Source organism: Cupressus sempervirens, chromosome 7 (assembly GCF_028749045.1).
Source record: "Cupressus sempervirens isolate cs-2001-9-10 chromosome 7, ASM2874904v1, whole genome shotgun sequence".
Classification (NCBI taxonomy): domain Eukaryota; kingdom Viridiplantae; phylum Streptophyta; class Pinopsida; order Cupressales; family Cupressaceae; genus Cupressus; species Cupressus sempervirens.
Genome location: NC_143124.1, coordinates 438,987,086 through 439,005,406, shown reverse-complemented (window position 1 = coordinate 439,005,406; position 18,321 = coordinate 438,987,086). Strand labels below are relative to the sequence as shown.

The 18,321-nt window shown below is 35.0% G+C and overlaps 1 protein-coding gene across 2 annotated transcripts in view; it reads left to right on the top strand.

Annotated features, from left to right (window-relative positions):
* LOC149547472 (F-box protein At4g00755-like) overlaps positions 1-7,251 on the top strand; it is a 153,941-nt gene extending 146,690 nt beyond the window's left edge. Inside the window, exons 4-6 of one of the 2 annotated variants that reach the window (XM_089791659.1) lie at positions 5,871-5,989; positions 6,316-6,701; positions 6,868-7,251. In XM_089791659.1, coding sequence (XP_089647785.1) covers positions 5,871-5,989; positions 6,316-6,658 — 462 coding nt within the window. In that variant the 3' untranslated portion in view covers positions 6,659-6,701; positions 6,868-7,251. Of the gene's footprint in view, positions 1-5,870; positions 5,990-6,315 lie in introns of both variants that reach the window. The other variant, XM_089791658.1, reaches the window with a different exon arrangement.
* The last annotated feature ends 11,070 nt before the right edge of the window (positions 7,252-18,321 follow it).

Here is an 18,321-nt window from a genome sequence, read left to right as displayed (position 1 = left end):
TGTGCAGTCAGCAATATAAAACATTGTATAACAGCAAAAAGAATTTGGAATCTGGGAATAGGATGCATCAACACAACTCTAGTCCTGATAGGTCAAATCACAGCATCCTATTAGTATCTTGAACCATGGAAAGTGTACATCTAATGAAAACAGATTAATATCTTAAAAGATAAAACCAATAATAAAACAAAAGATTAGAACTCAAATGTAAGTCTTGATTGTGTGAAAATCCAGAATCCATCATAAGGCACACTTTATGAAGGTGTGGCAGAATTGAAGAGTAATTCAGGCACTTTACCTTGCACTTTTCATGAATATGGCACAAATGTAGACCAAATAAGGCGGGTGCCATAGGGCTGAGCAGAAATTGAAATGTAAATAAGGCGCTTACACTTTGCACTTTCAATTCAGATTTTGTTTGCACTTTGGACTTGAGCTTGACCTTTGCCTCATGGATCTAGACTTATTGTTGAGTGCTTGAATCTTGAACCTTGATTTGATTTGGGTTCAATATCTAGACTTGGTTAATTTTGTCAAGCCCTTGGACTTGATAAATGAATTGATGCTTTGATAGTGCTTGGATCAATTTTGAGCCTCAATTGGAAATTTTCAAGTCCTCTTAGGCTTGACCCAATTTACCCTTATCGCTTGTTTCATTAATTGCCCATTCTTCACTTGATCATGATCACTCTTAGCTCTGCTTTACTGTCTAAGGCTTGAACACAACTATCTTGAGGCTTCAATTTGATCGAACTTGAACACTCCATGATTCCTTGTGACCTAGGCTTACCAAAGACATGGACTCTCGAATTGATGCCAGTCTACTACACTAACACCTATTGATAAAAAAAAAAAAAAAGGAGGGGCTTCCCATTTGCAATATGGCGAAGGTGTGAAAAGGTCATAACAAGTACGGAAGGTGAGATTTGATACTTAGTTGATAATGCATTTATGCATTAAATTACATAGATACACACTAAACTGAAGTGTGTGTTTTTTTTTCTTTTTCAAATGTTATTCCTGTACCTTGATTTTGTGCGGCTTGATGCATTATTGTTATTGATCCTCATTTTTCTGCCTTTGGGGCTCACAATTTAATTTTGGAGGGAGTTCAGATGAGGTGGTCACCACAGGCAACCAGTTTATGCCTTGCCATCGTCCCTTTTCTTGCTGGCCCGTCTATTTGGAAAGCATTTTTGCTTGAGCAGGGGGTTCTGAAATTGTGTACTTTGGTTACAAGTTCTTGTGTGTGTTCTTGCATTCTGGGATTGTAGCTTTTTGGAGCTTGTACTCTTTGGTTTGTGAAGGATCTGCATATTTTTCTCTCTGTTGTTTTAAATTCAGCGTGGATGTTGATCTTGGTTTGCTGGAATGATACTAGCTCTTCTTACTGTTGTTTCTTGAGCATTTGCATTTATCTTTGCTGCAACATAGAAAGAGTCTGCATTTCTATGTTCATGTAATAAGAAAGGATCATATGATCCTCTGCATTATATTTTTTGGTCATATATGGACGGGTAGATTGATTCTATGCATTTGTTTGGCTGTTCCTTTTATGAATGGATCATTCAATCCTAGCCTTTCATATTTTCTGTGAATGATAAAGAAAGAACGGATCAATTGACTGCATGTACTTGTACAGATCATGATCAACAAAATCTGAATGACTGTAATGCATTCATATTGCTGGTTATGATAAGGAAAGAACCATTTGTTTATGCAAATTCATGTTTATTTTTGACAGATTGAACCTTTCAAACTTATGCTTCATAATTTTAAGTATTAGAAAAGAGCATTAAATCATAAGTTAAAAAAGGCCTTACATTTCCGTCAAGTTGAACCAACATTTGCTGTGTTTGTTGCATGATATTTTTTGTGCATCATAGTGTATGAGAGTATAGAAATCTGGTGGTGGTGCGACGCATCTACAAATCATCTATCTTCTATTTGACTGAAATGAATAAGCATATCTAGCTTCTTGTGATAAGTATAGGAGGAGGAAATCTTAAAGAATCATGGAGCTTGGGAATGATTGAGGCTGTCTTTTGCATCAACCTGTTTAATTGAATCTGATCATATGTTATACTGGTGATATCTGATTTTATACTGCGAGTCTTGTTCTACTCCTGCCCTTAGGACTCATCTGTGGTTGAAATCTTGGACTGCATATCTTTGGGACAGCAAACTACCAACTGAATACTTGTCCACTTTAATCATTAAAACATATGTGGTCAATCTTATGGGTGGGATAATGTGTTTTGGTCAAGATTTTGTGAAAACATGATCTCATATGAACAATGAGGCCATCAGGATGTGGCTATCCATTTAAGGGGTCTTTATGACTGGTAATGAGTCTGGTGGTGACATTGACTGCACGGCTAAAGTGGTACTACACTGCAGGTAGTAACCGTTAGTTACTAGAACCAGTAGGGCAATGTCTAGTTAGGAAGGTCATGATAGTAGGCGAAGATTTTTATAGGTTGGCTGGCTACAAGAGTTGTCGGTTCTACACCAGGTCTTGAATGGCAAGAAAATTGAAGCCGTGTTCACATGCCCTTGGTAAGGGCCAGGCTACATCCATGTGGAAATGGTGTGTGTAACCATTAGGTCATGATTGTAATATTAAGGGTTGGGTGCCAGAAACTCCTGATGATACTCTTTTGCCCTTTGGAGTTAACACAGAATAAATCTTCAAGCTAAGGTTTTATGAATTTTTCCTTGATAGTTAATTTTGTTGTTTTCAACTTTTCATTTCATAGTAATACAATGTTACTATCTTTCAAATCTACATAATGTTACATTTCTTATTGATTTCCTTATGCAGTAAAAGTAATGGCATAAATTTAGTTAAAATCAGATTCATGTGAAATTAGTTGGTAACTTCTTTTCAGTTGGTTAATGAAATTTCACATTCATGTTTGTAGGAAATGAAATGCAGTTATTTCAGTTATGATGTTTAAGTATATTTCCTTTCCTTGTAAGGTAAATTTTATTTTCCTATTTGTTTAGGATGATATAGTTAGTACGTTATAATGTACATAGAAAATAATCCAGAAAGACTAAAAAATGGATTTACGAAAGACCATAAAAATAGATTTGTTTTTTCAATATTTATACAAACACATGCACTCAATAGAAATCTACTCTGCCAGTCAAACTATTCACTGGGTACAACCAGTAAGTGCAAGTCTGAATGCCTTCAAAATTTCTGAGGAATCAACAGTTCATAAAACTGAACACTTGATTATCCTAGACACTTTGCACGATTCCACTGTCACTCTGCTTTACTAACTACTTCTTGAGGGTTTCCATCCTCAAGAATACCATATGAAATGCCCTTAGATCTCCATCTCCAAGTGCCCATAGGTGCTGAAGCATCACCATCTTCTTGGGAGTGAAAATGAGATCTGATTTTTACTTGTGTAGAGACAGGTTCTCCTTTTTCCCTCAGTGCTTACTATTCTCCCAGCTCCCAATGATCCTGCAATCAATCCCTAATTGGTGATAGTGAACTCACAATACTCCCTCGATCAGTAGCAGTTATGAATCCATCTTTTCAAACGCTGGTGTTACTATTAAATTGTTAACTGATGATACCCACAATAATACTCGGTTGCTTCAACTGAAAAACTCAAGTCTCTGCTCAACTAGAAGACAAACAGATACAGCCGTTCACTTACTGAAGACTGGCTGCCTTGTTGCAAACACATCACACAGATACAACCATTTCCTGACTGAAGACAAAACCAGCATACTCCAAACACTTTATTGCTAACTGAAAACTGAAACTAATTTCGAACCTATCTATTTTCTTTTGCTATGCCACCAAGCCACTCACTTTGCTATGGATTAAAATTGGAACATGACAAATCCATGTTCCGGAATTTGCTCGCTTCCGAGCAGGACAAATCTGGGGAATCTAGGAAATGGCTTCTTCACGGGGCAAACCTTTCCAGTTTCCACTGCACCAAAAAATCAGTCCATACATGGTTTCTCAGCCGCTTCCATCTTGTATCCAGTATCTGCTCAGCCATGAATAACGACTTTCCTTCATTGTCAAGGGGCAGAGGCTCTGCTGAAGGTGTTACCTGCTGTCCCATTGGTTTCTTAAACATTAAACATAAAAATACTGTGAATCAAACAATTAAAAGAAAGACCCAACTCATAAACCACCTCAGCAGTGTGCTGCAGTATTCTGTAAGGACCATAGAAGTGGGTTTTGAGTTTTTCAGTCCCTCTTTTCAAAGAGACAGCTTTCAACTGCAACTGAAGGACAACCATGTCTCCCACCTCCAGATGCCTTTCTGCGCAGTGGCTATCAGAATATATCTTTCGTTGATTTTGTGCACATTGAAGCTGATTGCATAGACCTGTCAGAACCTGCTTATTCTGATCGACGAAATATCTTGCCAAACCACTCCCTCACTGAAAAGCAGATATGCTAATTGAAAAATACCTGCTAATGTATTTAGGTTGCTGAAGAACATTCATTCTTAGTAATCCAGGTAACTCATGAAAAATGGACTTCAAATCTCTCAAAGATTCAAGGTTTCATTGCTTAGAATTTCAAAATCCATTTCTTAGTGGCCATTCCTCTAGAAATTTAACCGAGTGCTGTTGAAAGTTCTAATTTCCTGAGTTTTTTCGACCTCGTGAATAAAACAAACTGTTTGAACCTGATAATCATGCTTATGACAAAATGTTCATTTCATAAGTCATTTAACTCATAATCCACAAGGTATTTGAAACTTGATGGATGCAATTTGGCATTATCTATGCTGAAACCTTCTATTGCTAGCCTAGAAGGTTCTGCTCCGGTAATCACTATATATGCTCTAGATATGAGGTCTTTGCAGATCACTTTCTTAGAGTCCATATACCAGTTATGAGAATCAAGAGTCATATTTGGGAGTGGTAACTATGTCTACAACATTGGAAGTATTTGTAAAATTAATTTGAATTGGGTGGCCAATAGTGATATGACAATTATTTTTTTGTGGTATGACAAACTAATCATTATTTTCCACAGCTACAATTATGTTTCGAGATGATGCATTGCAAACAATGTTGGTCTTTTGACTAATTTATTTGGTTTTGTGAACTATGAAACAAAGGGCAACAACGTTTTTCTTTTCTTAAACAAGCTAATCATTTTTTTCCTCATGGTACTAAAATTATGTTTCCAGAGGATGTATTCATTGTATTATAAAAAATCTTAATCTTTTGATGACCGATTGACAATTTATGTAGTTTAGTCAATTATGAAACTAAGGGCAACATGGCTTTTTGGAAATCAATAGCACCATCTTCAAAAGAGAGGGCTTTCTTATCCATTTTCCTTTCATTTTTTATTTTTATTTTTGTAAACTAATAGGTAGAACCTTTTTAGATCTGTAGTTAGTGATTTATCTTCAAATGTGTTGAACATTGGCTTCTGCATCTTTCCCTCATATCTTATAACACAAGGGATTTAAATTGGCTTGTGATGGTGTATTTGTCATCCTTTAATTTGGTTGGCTTGAAAATGGGGGTCTTCTTTTCTTTTCTGGAATTTATGAATTCATCCATATCTTATCGATTCCGTACTTAGTAGGGGAGTGCATGTTGATGGAAAAGATTCCTATGCAAAGAGACATTCTCTTAAGTCCAAATTAAGAAACTAATGAAATTTAAATGTTATCCTATATGTAACATTGTGGTGTGTGCAGTTGCATGCCTTTCGTGATTCATATCAATAGAGTGATCTTTCATGATTTTGGATCTTTTGAAATTTGTGCTGGGGACAATTCTAGTAAACCTGCGATTTGGTCCAAGTTTCTAAGTTAGATTTTCCATTTTAAAGTCTCTGTTAATCAAGCGCTACTTTACAGGCAGATGTATTACAAAGCTTCAAGCTTCCAAGACCAGTCTTGTGCATTGGAGGCATCTTGCAGGTTGAATTGCTGGGTAGAGTTCAGACACAAGAAACAGATAGATTATATTATATATGGTAAGCATTTAATTTTCCAAGCATCTGAAGATTTAGGCTGGTAGTGTAGGAACAGAAGTGGTAAAATATCAATAAATTTTCTGCTTGCTACTATAAATGATCTTCTTTTCTGCACTTAAGATTTATTCCTGTGCGGCATGTGCATTCGTGAACATAGATGTTGCATTCCTGGATCTCTGTAGAATCCTAATTCCTTTGTATTTAATTTTCTACCTTTTTTTGTAGAAGATTCTATTAGTCATGAAGTCTATCTAGAACAATATGTTAACTAATTTATTTGCATTCTACATGGCATTATCACCATTTTGTATATGAACTTCATGCAGTGTGTGTCATGTGCATGTTGTTGGAAGACCTCTTACCTTCTTGGATGTTGAGGTTTTAGCTCAGCCAGAACAGTTTATTGTGAAGCACTCAGAGGCTCAAGAGTGTCTTTGTATCGCAACAGAAAATACTTCGAGAGTTACTTCTGAAGATGATGCAACTGATGCAGAGGAAGATGATTTATTGGATCATGAAGATGATGTAATTGACGAAGAAGTAGATGATTTCTTAGATCTTGAAGACTTTATAGTTGGTGCAGAAGAAGATGATCACTTGGATTCTGATGATGATGTAATTGGTGCAGAAGAAGACGATCACTTGGATCCCAATCATGTTCTCTTTTAAATATTCCAACTGCAGTCACTTTGATATTTCCTGCAGACAATTTGTATGTGCTTATCTTTATCACGATGGGAGAAAATGAATAAAATCTGAAAAAGCTCTTACTACCTAGTACATATGGTTAGTTACCACTTTTAGCTGCAGCCTGGTTAAATTAGTAACTGGAAAAGGTGCACGTTTAAAAACTTACAAGCATCAATGCTATGGAACAGAAGGAGCTGTACATTCTCGAGTGGACAATAGCATGGGCAAAAAGGTATTGTAGAGATCCTTTTGGTGATTTGGCCAGCATACTGAATGGGAGCGTTTTAAGAGACATTCATCTTGTTTTGTGGATTTTCGAGTGTTAAAAAATTGAAAATACAGGTCAAAGGTCCTTTGTAATTCTAATTTCTAGTAGTATTCCAATCAGGTTCAAACTCCTAGCAAAAATAAGAATTGTGATGACGTGTGTCTAGATCTCAAGATTTATGTAATTTTTGGGGTGGGATTTATTAACTGTCAAATGGTTCATTTATATTGTCTGTGATTCCTCATGGAGAGGGGTAATGTGCATATAAGTTTTATGGAAGAAAGAGTTCTCTTTTTAGCATGAATTTTATACTTCTAGATGTCAAGTAGATTTATGTAATTTTTGGGGTGGGATTTATTAACTGTCAAATGGTTCATTTATATTGTCTGTGATTCCTCATGGAGAGGGGTAATGTGCATATAAGTTTTATGGAAGAAAGAGTTCTCTTTTTAGCATGAATTTTATACTTCTAGATGTCATTGCTACTTGACTCTCTGATTTACAGTCACATCATGAGTTGTGTGACCTGTCATACATAGGTTTTCTAGCTGCCATAGTAAAAAGATGAACATGCATCTGGATTCAAAAGAGATTTTGTATGATTAATTTTCTCGGATTTCCACAATCCATCCACACATTCATCTGTTATTTCTTGATTTGATTATGTATGAGATTTTTACATCAACATTTCGAATCACATTCCCTGATCCATCATCAGGACGAAAGGGCACCAAAGATTTGATTGTGTATGAGATTTTTATATGTTGAATATACACAATGTCATAAGCTGACTGCCTTTTTTGTTAATTTAACATTAACAAGTGCTCTTACTATGTTATAGATTGAGAAGGATAGAGCTTGAATTTTATTTAGTAGAAATTGAAACTGGCTATGGCATATCATGTGTTGTCAAACTTGTACTGGTACAGTTAAGCTCAGAAGTGGTAGCAAGGTCCCACTACTTCTCTAGTGATATGTTACACTTTTGAGTTTGTTCTCATGCACCAGGAGAGTGAAAACACTGCTGATATTTGTTAGCAATCACTGTTTATAAATCTAAAGTTTATGAGGAGATTTATGTTGAGATATTTTGAGCTTTGAAGCAGGTACTAACTTGGCTACTAAAACTAATAGTTTGTACTGTTTTTGTTGACAATTTTGCTAGTAAATATACACCCGAAAATACAGAAGATGACTTGGTGTTTTGGCTTTTGCTTTAAAATGTATTTACTAATTCTCAATGCAATATGTTTGGATTTTATACGCACTACAGAAGTTATGACCTCATCAGATACTTTCTGCTAAGCTTTGTTATCCAGTTGGTCAATGTAGATGATAAATACTTATTTGAAGACATTTCAAGGCATGCACAATAAGAAAATATACACCTCAGAGTACATAAGATGACTTATTGTGTTTAGCTTTTGCTTTATTTTCTATTTCTCAATGCAATGTTCAAGCATCCATACACGATTTTATGTACACTACAGAAGCTATGGCCTCATCAGATACTTTCTTCTAAGCTTTGTTATCCAGTTGGTCAAAGTAGACTATAAATACTTTTTTGAAGACATGCACAACAAGCCAAGATTTAATTATTTACTATGGAAGAGATAACCGTGGTGATAAGAATGGGTTTGTAAAACTTCATAACTTCTTTCGAGAAGATCAACAATACAAATTTCCCTGTTACTTGGAAATGCATCCCCGCAAATGTTTTTTAGGTGGCCTTGGGGACTTTATGCGGATAGGGGGCACCTAAGGGATGTCTTTAGGAGTTCTGTATATTAATAACAAATTTTAGTGACAATTTGACTATGATTCTTAAAATAACACTAATCTAATAAGTTTCCTTTATATTAGTCATATTTAATCCATAGGTATAGACACAATTTTCTATAATCTACATAGCATAGGCAAGTTCAAAAGTAATTCCTAACTTCAAAGGAGAGTGATCTACAAAAGATCTACACACAATATCCTAAATACAAGTGATAAGTATTATTAAAAGATTGGAGCGTTAAAATGTTTTGATTAAGTAAAACCAGGTTTTGAAAGGACCTGAAATCTTGTACAAAGGGATAACAAAGATATAACAATGATGATCTTAAAACAACTGTGGAAAACCACTCGACAAATTAGAAGGACACACCCAAGTTCCCCACAAAAGGGCAAATAGCCCAATAAACCACATATCATCAAGATTTATATTTTGGTCCAGTCTTTTGAGAACATAAAGACATCAATTGAAGGTTTGGAGGATTGCCTTTTTTTCCTTTGATGGATGTCCAACCATCCTCCACCTTCCTAGCATCCTTTTGCCAAACCCCACTAACCCCCAAAACTCTCGCAATAGGAGAAGCACCAACAACAATGTTATGCACAGAGTCAACAACCGAAAAAGGGACAACATCAACATTTTGATTCAATGTTGCCAAAGGGACAACAATCGAATCAATAGAATCAACGACATGAGAAAAGGGTTAGCAACAACATTCTCAGTCAAATTCGTCGTAGGGACAACATTCAAATCATTAGAGGTAGTAACAGAATTTTTAGCCAATGAGAGATCAATATGAGAAGAGCTATCCAACCCATCCACATTTGTGGATACTTTCTGAACCGCATAGTGATCATCCAAAACCCCCAATCACCAAGAAGGTGATTTCTTTGATCTAACCTTATCAAAGGAGCATCACACAACAAGATGACAGGTCTTATGAAATTTCCTACATCTAAAGGGAATATCCTCATAATCAAGAGGTTGAATCCAAGACCCATTTGGAGAAGCCCACTTCATCTTTTCAAGAAGCCCCTTGGAGACATACATTTCCACAAGGATGCAAGCATACGTTGTCGTATAGATATTGGAGGAAATTGAATCAACCATCAAGAAATCCCCAATGGCATCCTGCACAGCTTCCAAGATTGAATTTAGCCAAAAGTGCAGGGGAAGATTCGACAACCTTACCCAAAGAGGAATCTTATTAAAAGATTCAATAGTCGGATCAAAAGTCGAATACCAAGGTTTGGCCATCAGAGGGAACCTTTCCTCCCAAGAGAAATCACGACACAAGATTTCATTTCTGTCATCAAAATTATCAAATTTCACAAAAAAAACCCTTGCCACAGGGTAAATCTGAACTAAATCCACAATGATTGGTTCCCAATATTTGAAACTCCAAGCATGCAATTTCGAAAGAGAGGCCCAAAAACCCCTAAATCAAAAAATAGTAGCAGTAGAGGAATAATCCTCCACGTGTGGAAATCTCATCAACAATTTCTGAATCAAGATGAAGCACAATCAGATTACTTACAAAAACATGCACGACCGAATGACTAACATAAGGTATAGTCAAACAGATCCCCTTCTTCATAACATGAGCACCAATACTTGCCTCAAAAGCAACCACATCTGCATATGAAATTGTAGATCTTCCCCTAGCAACTTGAGACACATCAGAAGAACAGAGAGCATCCACATGAGTAGCTGGAGCAATGGGAGCAGAACTTGTGGCAATGACCCGAGCCACAACAGGAGGGTAGCAAACCTCCACAACTGCAGCCAGAGAACGAAGGGGATCCCCACCAACCGCCAAAGGACGATGGTCGAGAGAGACAACATGTTGAACCCCAATGTGAGCAGTGTGGGCAGTAGTAGGCGTAGAAGCCAAGACGGGAGCATTTGCTTAAGCGGGAGCCTTCATTTCAAAAACCTTAACTACAATTCAAAGCGTTAAAAGTGTTCAAATAATACCCAATTTATTTTTCTAAATAAAGTATATTTTAATAAATATGCATCAATGGAGGATGTTAACTTTTTCTAATTGGTTGAGTCAATGAGTTTTCATGTTGAAGTCAATTAGGTAAGGTCTACTGACTTGAGATTGATATTATTACTTTTGTTGAATAAATCAAACTAATTGTCATCTCATTTTTGAATGCTCATTACTAAAATGGTCGAGATCAATATAGAGAGTATGATTTAATTTGATAGAAAGGACACCTTTCATTTTGAACACCTAAACCAAAAGCTAGGGTAAAAAAAGCACCAAACAAAAAGAGAGGTGAGGAAGGGAGGAAAGGTAAAGGTGATATCATTGGAAAGTTAAGGATATGGGATGAGATTCATTCCCCTTAAGTTAACAATATTTGTTTTAAAACAATAATTGACACATTTTTAGAGATTATTTTGATAACTGCACCTCAAGGTAACAATGCTTGAATTTCTATTTGGAAAAGACTAAGCAATATATGTAATTTATAGTTTGTATTGGAACACTTTATTTGCATAAGTGATATGTATAGATTGCATCTCATAATATTTTGTTGAACATTGGAAAATTTGCATATTTTATTAAATAAATATTTTATTCCGTAACAAACTTATAAGAGTTGAATATAAATTGAAAATAAGCATCAACAATTCAAGATCAAATATTGGAATCTAAAATAGGTGGAATATTTCGTTCTTTTTCTATTAATAGCAAGAAAATAATTTATTATAGTAAAATATTTTGAATTGAGTACATTTGAATTTGCCAATATTTTTAGATCTAAGATCTTAGCAAGATATTAGATTATTAATATGGTGTTATCTTAATTTACAAAATTTTTATAAAGGTTTTATTGGATAAAATTGTGTGCAAATATTTATATATTGGCATTTTAGATCACATTAAATGATCTATCATTAGGATAAGAAATGAGTAATAATTAGCAAATATAGTTAATATGTTTTCCTTATCAATAGGTTTTCATCTATTTAAGACCTTGTGGATCCCTTCCTCAACTTTGGTGTCAATAAGATCATGTGTGGTTGTGGCCTTCCATTGTATTGGTGAGACTATTTAACTCTTTTAGAGTTAGATTCATAGCACAATGCAAATATTAACATGATTATGTCACCAACTTAACTCTTGCCACTTAGAAGACAACCAAGTATTAGTTGGTGATTTTGAAGTCCTAGAAGCCATATGCATTCTCAAATGTTCTTAGAACCTTAATCACGATGAAAGATAGAAAAGCCTTGCATCTCTACCTCAAGAAATTACTTGCCTTTTATTCCCTTTGATTTCTTCCTACCCCTATCAACTTGTTTGTCTCTTGACTTCTCTCCTTTATTTATTTTCTCATTCCGTATCTCCTCATTTGCTTTCCCTTCATGGTTAGCTAATATCCTTCTTTATGTAATTTTTTTCTGCTCATTGATAGTCCTTTATGCTCTCCTCTCATTTTTTGAACCACTTTCTCATCATCTCCTTGTCTCCTTCCTTTTCTTACCCCGTCTTCTTCCTTTTCTTTTATCTATATGTAATGACCCCTAATAGGGTTTGTTTTGATTTTCTTTAAAAGTTTCCAATTAGGTTTTGGATTAAGTTTGTGTACTAAAATAATTCTAACTCTGTATCATCACCATATTTAGAAACAATAATTAACAAATACATAAATAAGCCTTAATTCTTTAATCCTCTCTTAATCTTAATTATTTAATCCTCACTTTATCTTAATTATGTAATCCTCTCTTAATCATCGGCTATAAGGTAGATGGGAAAATGTGATCCTTAATTGTTTAATCCTCTCTTAATCATTGACTATGAGGCAGATGACATAATTTGATGCTGGAGCATCCTAGGTAGCTTTGCTATCTTGCTCTGTAGATGTATGCTTTGTTATCCTAGAGGACTTGCTTGATGACTTCATTGTTATTTGGCTTGGTGTATGAGTTCCTATATTCATTTAACGAGTGACTTGGGCTCTTCATTGGTCGAGGGATTCCTTGTTCCATGTTCATCGAGTGACTTAGTGACCTTTTCTGTTGTTGTTCGGTGATGTCTCTCACTGAGTTGTTTGTTAGGGTTCTTATTTGTGAGTTGACTTGTGTATTCAATTTGAGGCCGTAATTTAGTGTATTGGATTGATCTTGGGATGCATGTAGATCGTTATTTGGTTGACCTTCTCCATATGATGATCTAGAATCTTCTGTAAGTTGTTTTGGCAAGTACAAATATAGGGTCTTGGTCTAGATCTAGGAAGTGATCAACAAGTGAGTGGGGATCATACAGTTTTAAGGGGAGTTAGGATCTGAAAAGTAGATCATAGATCTCACATGCTGGAGGTTATTTTTTATGCATTTGAATTTTTGTGTTGGTTGTAACTCATAAGGCCTCACAGTTGTGCATGTATGATGAAAATTTGATGAATCAATGAAAGATTGTTGGTTCTCTCTCCTTTTTGGCGTTATCTATTTGTGAATCACTTCCATTGTGTTAAGTTTGCAAGGTTTGTTGATTGCTGGTGTGCCCGTGGCCCTAGTTATCATCTCTCCTAGCCTTAGGTGGTATCTGAGTGAAGGTTTCATCCTCGTAGAGATTGGATCATTGTAGAACCCTAAGTAGATTTGGTTATAGGGTGGCATATCTAAGATTTGACTTGTAACTGGCAGAGGGTTACAATCTTGCAAGAACTTGTTGTCAAAATAGTTCATGGTAGATGAGATGTTGATAATGCCATTTTTGACATGTTGAGAGAAATTGTAGCCATACTTGATGTTGTGGAGACACCCCAAGGGAGAGGAGTACATCTTGATGATATTAGTAATGATGAAGGAGGTCTAGGAGCACCAAACCCTAACCCTGAACCTAAGGTGGAATCTGAAGAGGAAAGATTGTTAAGAGTTGTCTAGGGCACATTCTAAGCCTGTTGTTGAACATACAAGCTATGATGGAAGATTGGACACCAACACTTTGTTGGAGTGGACATTAGAGACGAAAAAGTTATTCGAATTCGAAAGCACTCCTAATAATAGCAAGGTAAAGATAATAGTTACTAAGTTGAAAGGTCATGCCTCACTTTGGTGGGAATGTTTGCAAATTGATAGACAAAGGAAAGGAAAAGATAAGATCAGGACATGGCTGAAGATGGAAAATAAATTGACGAAGTTCATCCTTATTGATTATCATGTTAATTTGTTGAGGAAGATGCAAAATTTGAGGAAAAAGGATATGACTGCAAAAGAATATACTAAGGAATTCTACAGATTGTACATTAGATCTGGACATGTTGATGATGAGGTAGAGAAAGTGGCTAGATATTTAAATGTTTTGAGAACTGTAATTCAAGATGAGATCAGTTTTGTGAAATTGGATAGTTTAGAAGAAGCATATCAAAATACCTTGAAAGCTAAGGAAATCTTGACAAAGAAGCATGGACACAGATAAAAAGGTAGAGGAAGATTTGAAAGAGGCAAAGTTAGATTATGGAGAAAACACCCGATCTGACAATGATTGCAAGATAAGGGAAAATCAAAATGGGAAAATGATGAGAAAGGAAAAACAGAGTGGAAAGGTGGTGGTTCTTACCAAGGGACATGTAGTTTTTACCAAGTTGGTTATGGAAGAGGAGGATTTCATTGTACCGATTTCAAATGTGGTGAAGAAGGACATAGAGCCTTTACTGTAACAATTCTAGGAAGAAGAATGAAGGTATTGACAAAAATGCTATAGTTCAAGGAGAATCTATAAGTCCACTGAGTGAACTTGAGGTTGGAGAAAATTTGACGGTAAGGATAACTTTGTGTAATGAGAGAACTGATGAAGAACCTATCACAAGGAGGAGTCTTTTTAAGAGCAGATGCAAGATGGCAAGAAAATGTTGCAAGGTGATCATTGACAGTGGTATTTTAGTGAACTTGGCAACATAAGAGATGGTTACAAATTTGTAGTTGTAGAGGTTGAGACACCCTAAACCCTATCACATTTCATGGATCAAGGACAAGCATAACTTACTAGTAAGTGAGCAATGTATTATGAATTTCAAGGTTGGGAACTACTTTGATGAAGTCTTGTATGATATTATGCTTATGGATTGTTGTCATATTCTATTGGGTAAACCTTGGTTGTATGATATGCATTCTGTGCATCATAGTAGACCCAATCAATATGCTCTTTGGGTGAATGAAATGAGAAATTTATTGTTATGTTTGATTAAGTGTATGGGTGAGGTTTATTGTGCTTCCATATGGGTTTGTATGGTTAATGGCCATCAATTTGTGATAGATTTGAAGAAAGAGAATGTTTATTTTGTCATGATCCCTTGTGCATCAAGTAGTGCTAGTATTGACCGAGTTCCAACAAAAGTTGAACAGTTGCTTATCGAGTATCAAGAGATTGTATCTGAAACTATACCTAATTGTTTACCACTAGTAAGGAGTATATGTTATTGTATGGATTTGACTCTAGAAGATAGTTTACCAAACAAAGCACCTTACAGATTGACACCTACCATGAATGAAGAACTTAATAGACAAGGGAAAGAGTTGTTGCAGAAAGGTTTGATCAGATAAAGTTTGAGTCCATGTGTTGTACCTAATGTATTGGCACTTAAGAAGAATGGTAAGTGGAGAGTGCATACTAATTCTAGAGCTATTAACAAGATAACAATGAAGTATAGATTTCCTATGTAGGGATGGATAATATAATGGATTGTTTGAGTGAAGCAAGGTATTTTATAATGTTTGATTTGAAGAGTGGGTATCATCATATCAAAATCAAAGAAGGTGATGAGTGGAAGACTGCTTTCAAGACAAAGAAAGGTTTGTACTAATGGTTGGTTATGCATTTTTGTTTGACTAATTCACCAAGTGCTTTTATGAGGTTGATGAATGAAGTCTTGAGAAAATTCTTGGGTAAGTTTGTTATTGTTTATTTGGATGATATTTTGATAGTTATTAAGACTAAGGAAGAACATCTTAAGCATATTAGAAAAATGTTGCATAGATTGAAGGAGGAGAAATTGCTAATTAATTTGAAGTGTTCATTCATGAAGGAGGAGATTGTGTATTTGGGATTTGTTATTTTAGATAATATAATAGTTTGAGGAAGGATTCTAAAAAGGTTAAAGCAATTTTTGAATGACCTATGCTTGAGAATGTAAGTGAGATAAGATCATTTCATGGTCTAGCTAGTTTCTATAGAAAGTTCATCAAGAATTTTAGTTATGTTTGTAATGTTATGAATGAGATGAGATAAAAATGATTTCAAGTGAACACATGGTGCTTGTATGCGTGAATTTGTGGGCCTCTAAACCTCACACACACTTCAATGTGGTCCTTACCTGTGGATTCATCCTAGAATGAACATGGGATAGTTTATCCAAGAGGTCCGACAGTGCGACCCGTTGCCTTTTGAATAGAAAGATTTTGCCTGTTTATGCTGTCAGAATCAAGATGTAGGAAACCTGATCGTCTAGCATGAAGGATTTGAAGAATGCAATTAAATCTAGATGATGTGCAATTAATCTAAATGAAAGATGCAAGCAATCTAGTAACACATAAAATAAATTAGACTATATGTCTGCATATTAAATCTATATTATATTATACCTAAATAATGAAAAGCTTATGATAATAGTAAGAAAATGAGTGCACAATTCAACAAAAATTCGATGCAAATTCAATTTAACCTCTGTAATGAGTGATTAGAAGCTCCTTACATAGAAATCCCAAAATCTATCAACAATTGAGATCAACTTAGATCGATGGTAAGGATTGAAGCTAAGATTCAGTTGAAATGAAAACTTCCTTGTGTAGGTGAAGTTAACTAACTCAGATCTTGAGTGCAAGAAATAGTTAACTTAGGTTCACTTTAGTGTGAGAGTAAGTGAATTAAGTCACTTCTAATTTGAGAAGTAGTTAACTGAGAATTTCCATTTTGAACTGAGAAATAGAATTTGGGAAAGATATTTAATTTAATAAAATGAGGTATGACCTCATTAATGCCTTTTCTATTTAATTGAATAATTACATTCAATTAATTAAAATAAGCATAGTTATTAAATTAAATATTTTTAATTCCTTACTACATTAGCCTTAGGAGATAATTTAATTTAATTAAAGTATAAATACTTTAAATTAAATTAAATCTTAATTAGTAGGTTTAATGTGACTAATATGAGTCAATACTTTAGGAATTAAATAAATAGCATGATTAATGTAGATTAGGGTTTTCTGCATTTGACAATTAAGTCAAGTAGCGAAAATCAGAACTAGAATTGCCTAGTGATATAGGACTTAGAATTGATTGAAATAGACCAGAATTGTTGATCATGGCAATGAGCCAATTTTGGGGTATTACATTTTGCCCCTCTTTGAATGAATGTGTGAGCAACACATTTGATTCAAAGAAAATTAGAAAGTGTGATGCCCAAATTAGGAAATAAGATTGGTTTTGAAGTTGATGTTATGGAGACCAATTGATAAGCTTTTAAGGACCATCTCCTAGGATGGAGCTTAATCCTAAGGAATCCAAGTAGAGCACCTAAATACCTAAATTGATAAGCATTTTAAAGGTTATCTCTAGAATGGAGCTTAATCTTTAAGGATCTAGACAAAACATCTAGATACCCGAGATTGATAGCATTTTAAACATTTTCTTTAGAACGAAGCTTAACCTTTAAGGATCTAGACAAAACATATAGATAATCAAGATTAATAGCATTTTAAAGGTTTTCTTTAGAATGAAGCTTAACCTTTAAGGATCCAGACAAAACATCTAGATACCTGAGATTGATAGATAAGCTTTTAAAGATTATCTCTAGAATGGAGCTTAACCTTTAAGGATCCACATAAAACACTTGGATACTTGAGATGATAAGCATTTTAAAGGTTTTCTCAAAAATGAAGCTTAACCTTTAAGGATCCAGATAGAACACCTAGATACTTGAGATGATAAGCATTTTAAAGGTTTTCTCCAGAATGAAGCTTAACCTTTAAGGATCCAGATAGAACACCTAGATACTTGAGATGATATGCATTTTAAAGGTTTTCTCCATAATGAAGCTTAACCTTTAAGGATCCAGATAGAACACCTAGATACCTAAATTGAAGAAGCTTTTAAGGATCATCCCCAGAACGAAGCTTAATCCTAAGGAATCCAGATAGAACACCTAGATACCTAGCCATAAAAGATAGCAAGATCTAATCATGAGTTGTAGAATCATCCCCATAATGAGGCTTGATTCTTAGGAGTTGGGGTTTAGACTATCCTAATACTTGTCCATTGAACTCTGATAAAGACTACTGTAAGATTGATCAACTAATTGAAAGATAAGATAGATTACATAGATGCCAGATAGAGGGGAACACGATGCCCTGAATGATGAGATGCCCCTAGTGGTGAGGACATAAGATGGAAAGAAGATGCCCCAAGCAATGAAGATTCATATTGATTTGAAATTTAGATTCAATGATGTAATCATCTTGCCCCCTTAGGAGCGAAATCAAAAGATGATACACCAGAAATACAATATAAAGTAGCATGTTGAGAGAGACAGAAGAAGCATGAGATTGAAAAGAATATAGAAGAGATTAAAAGGA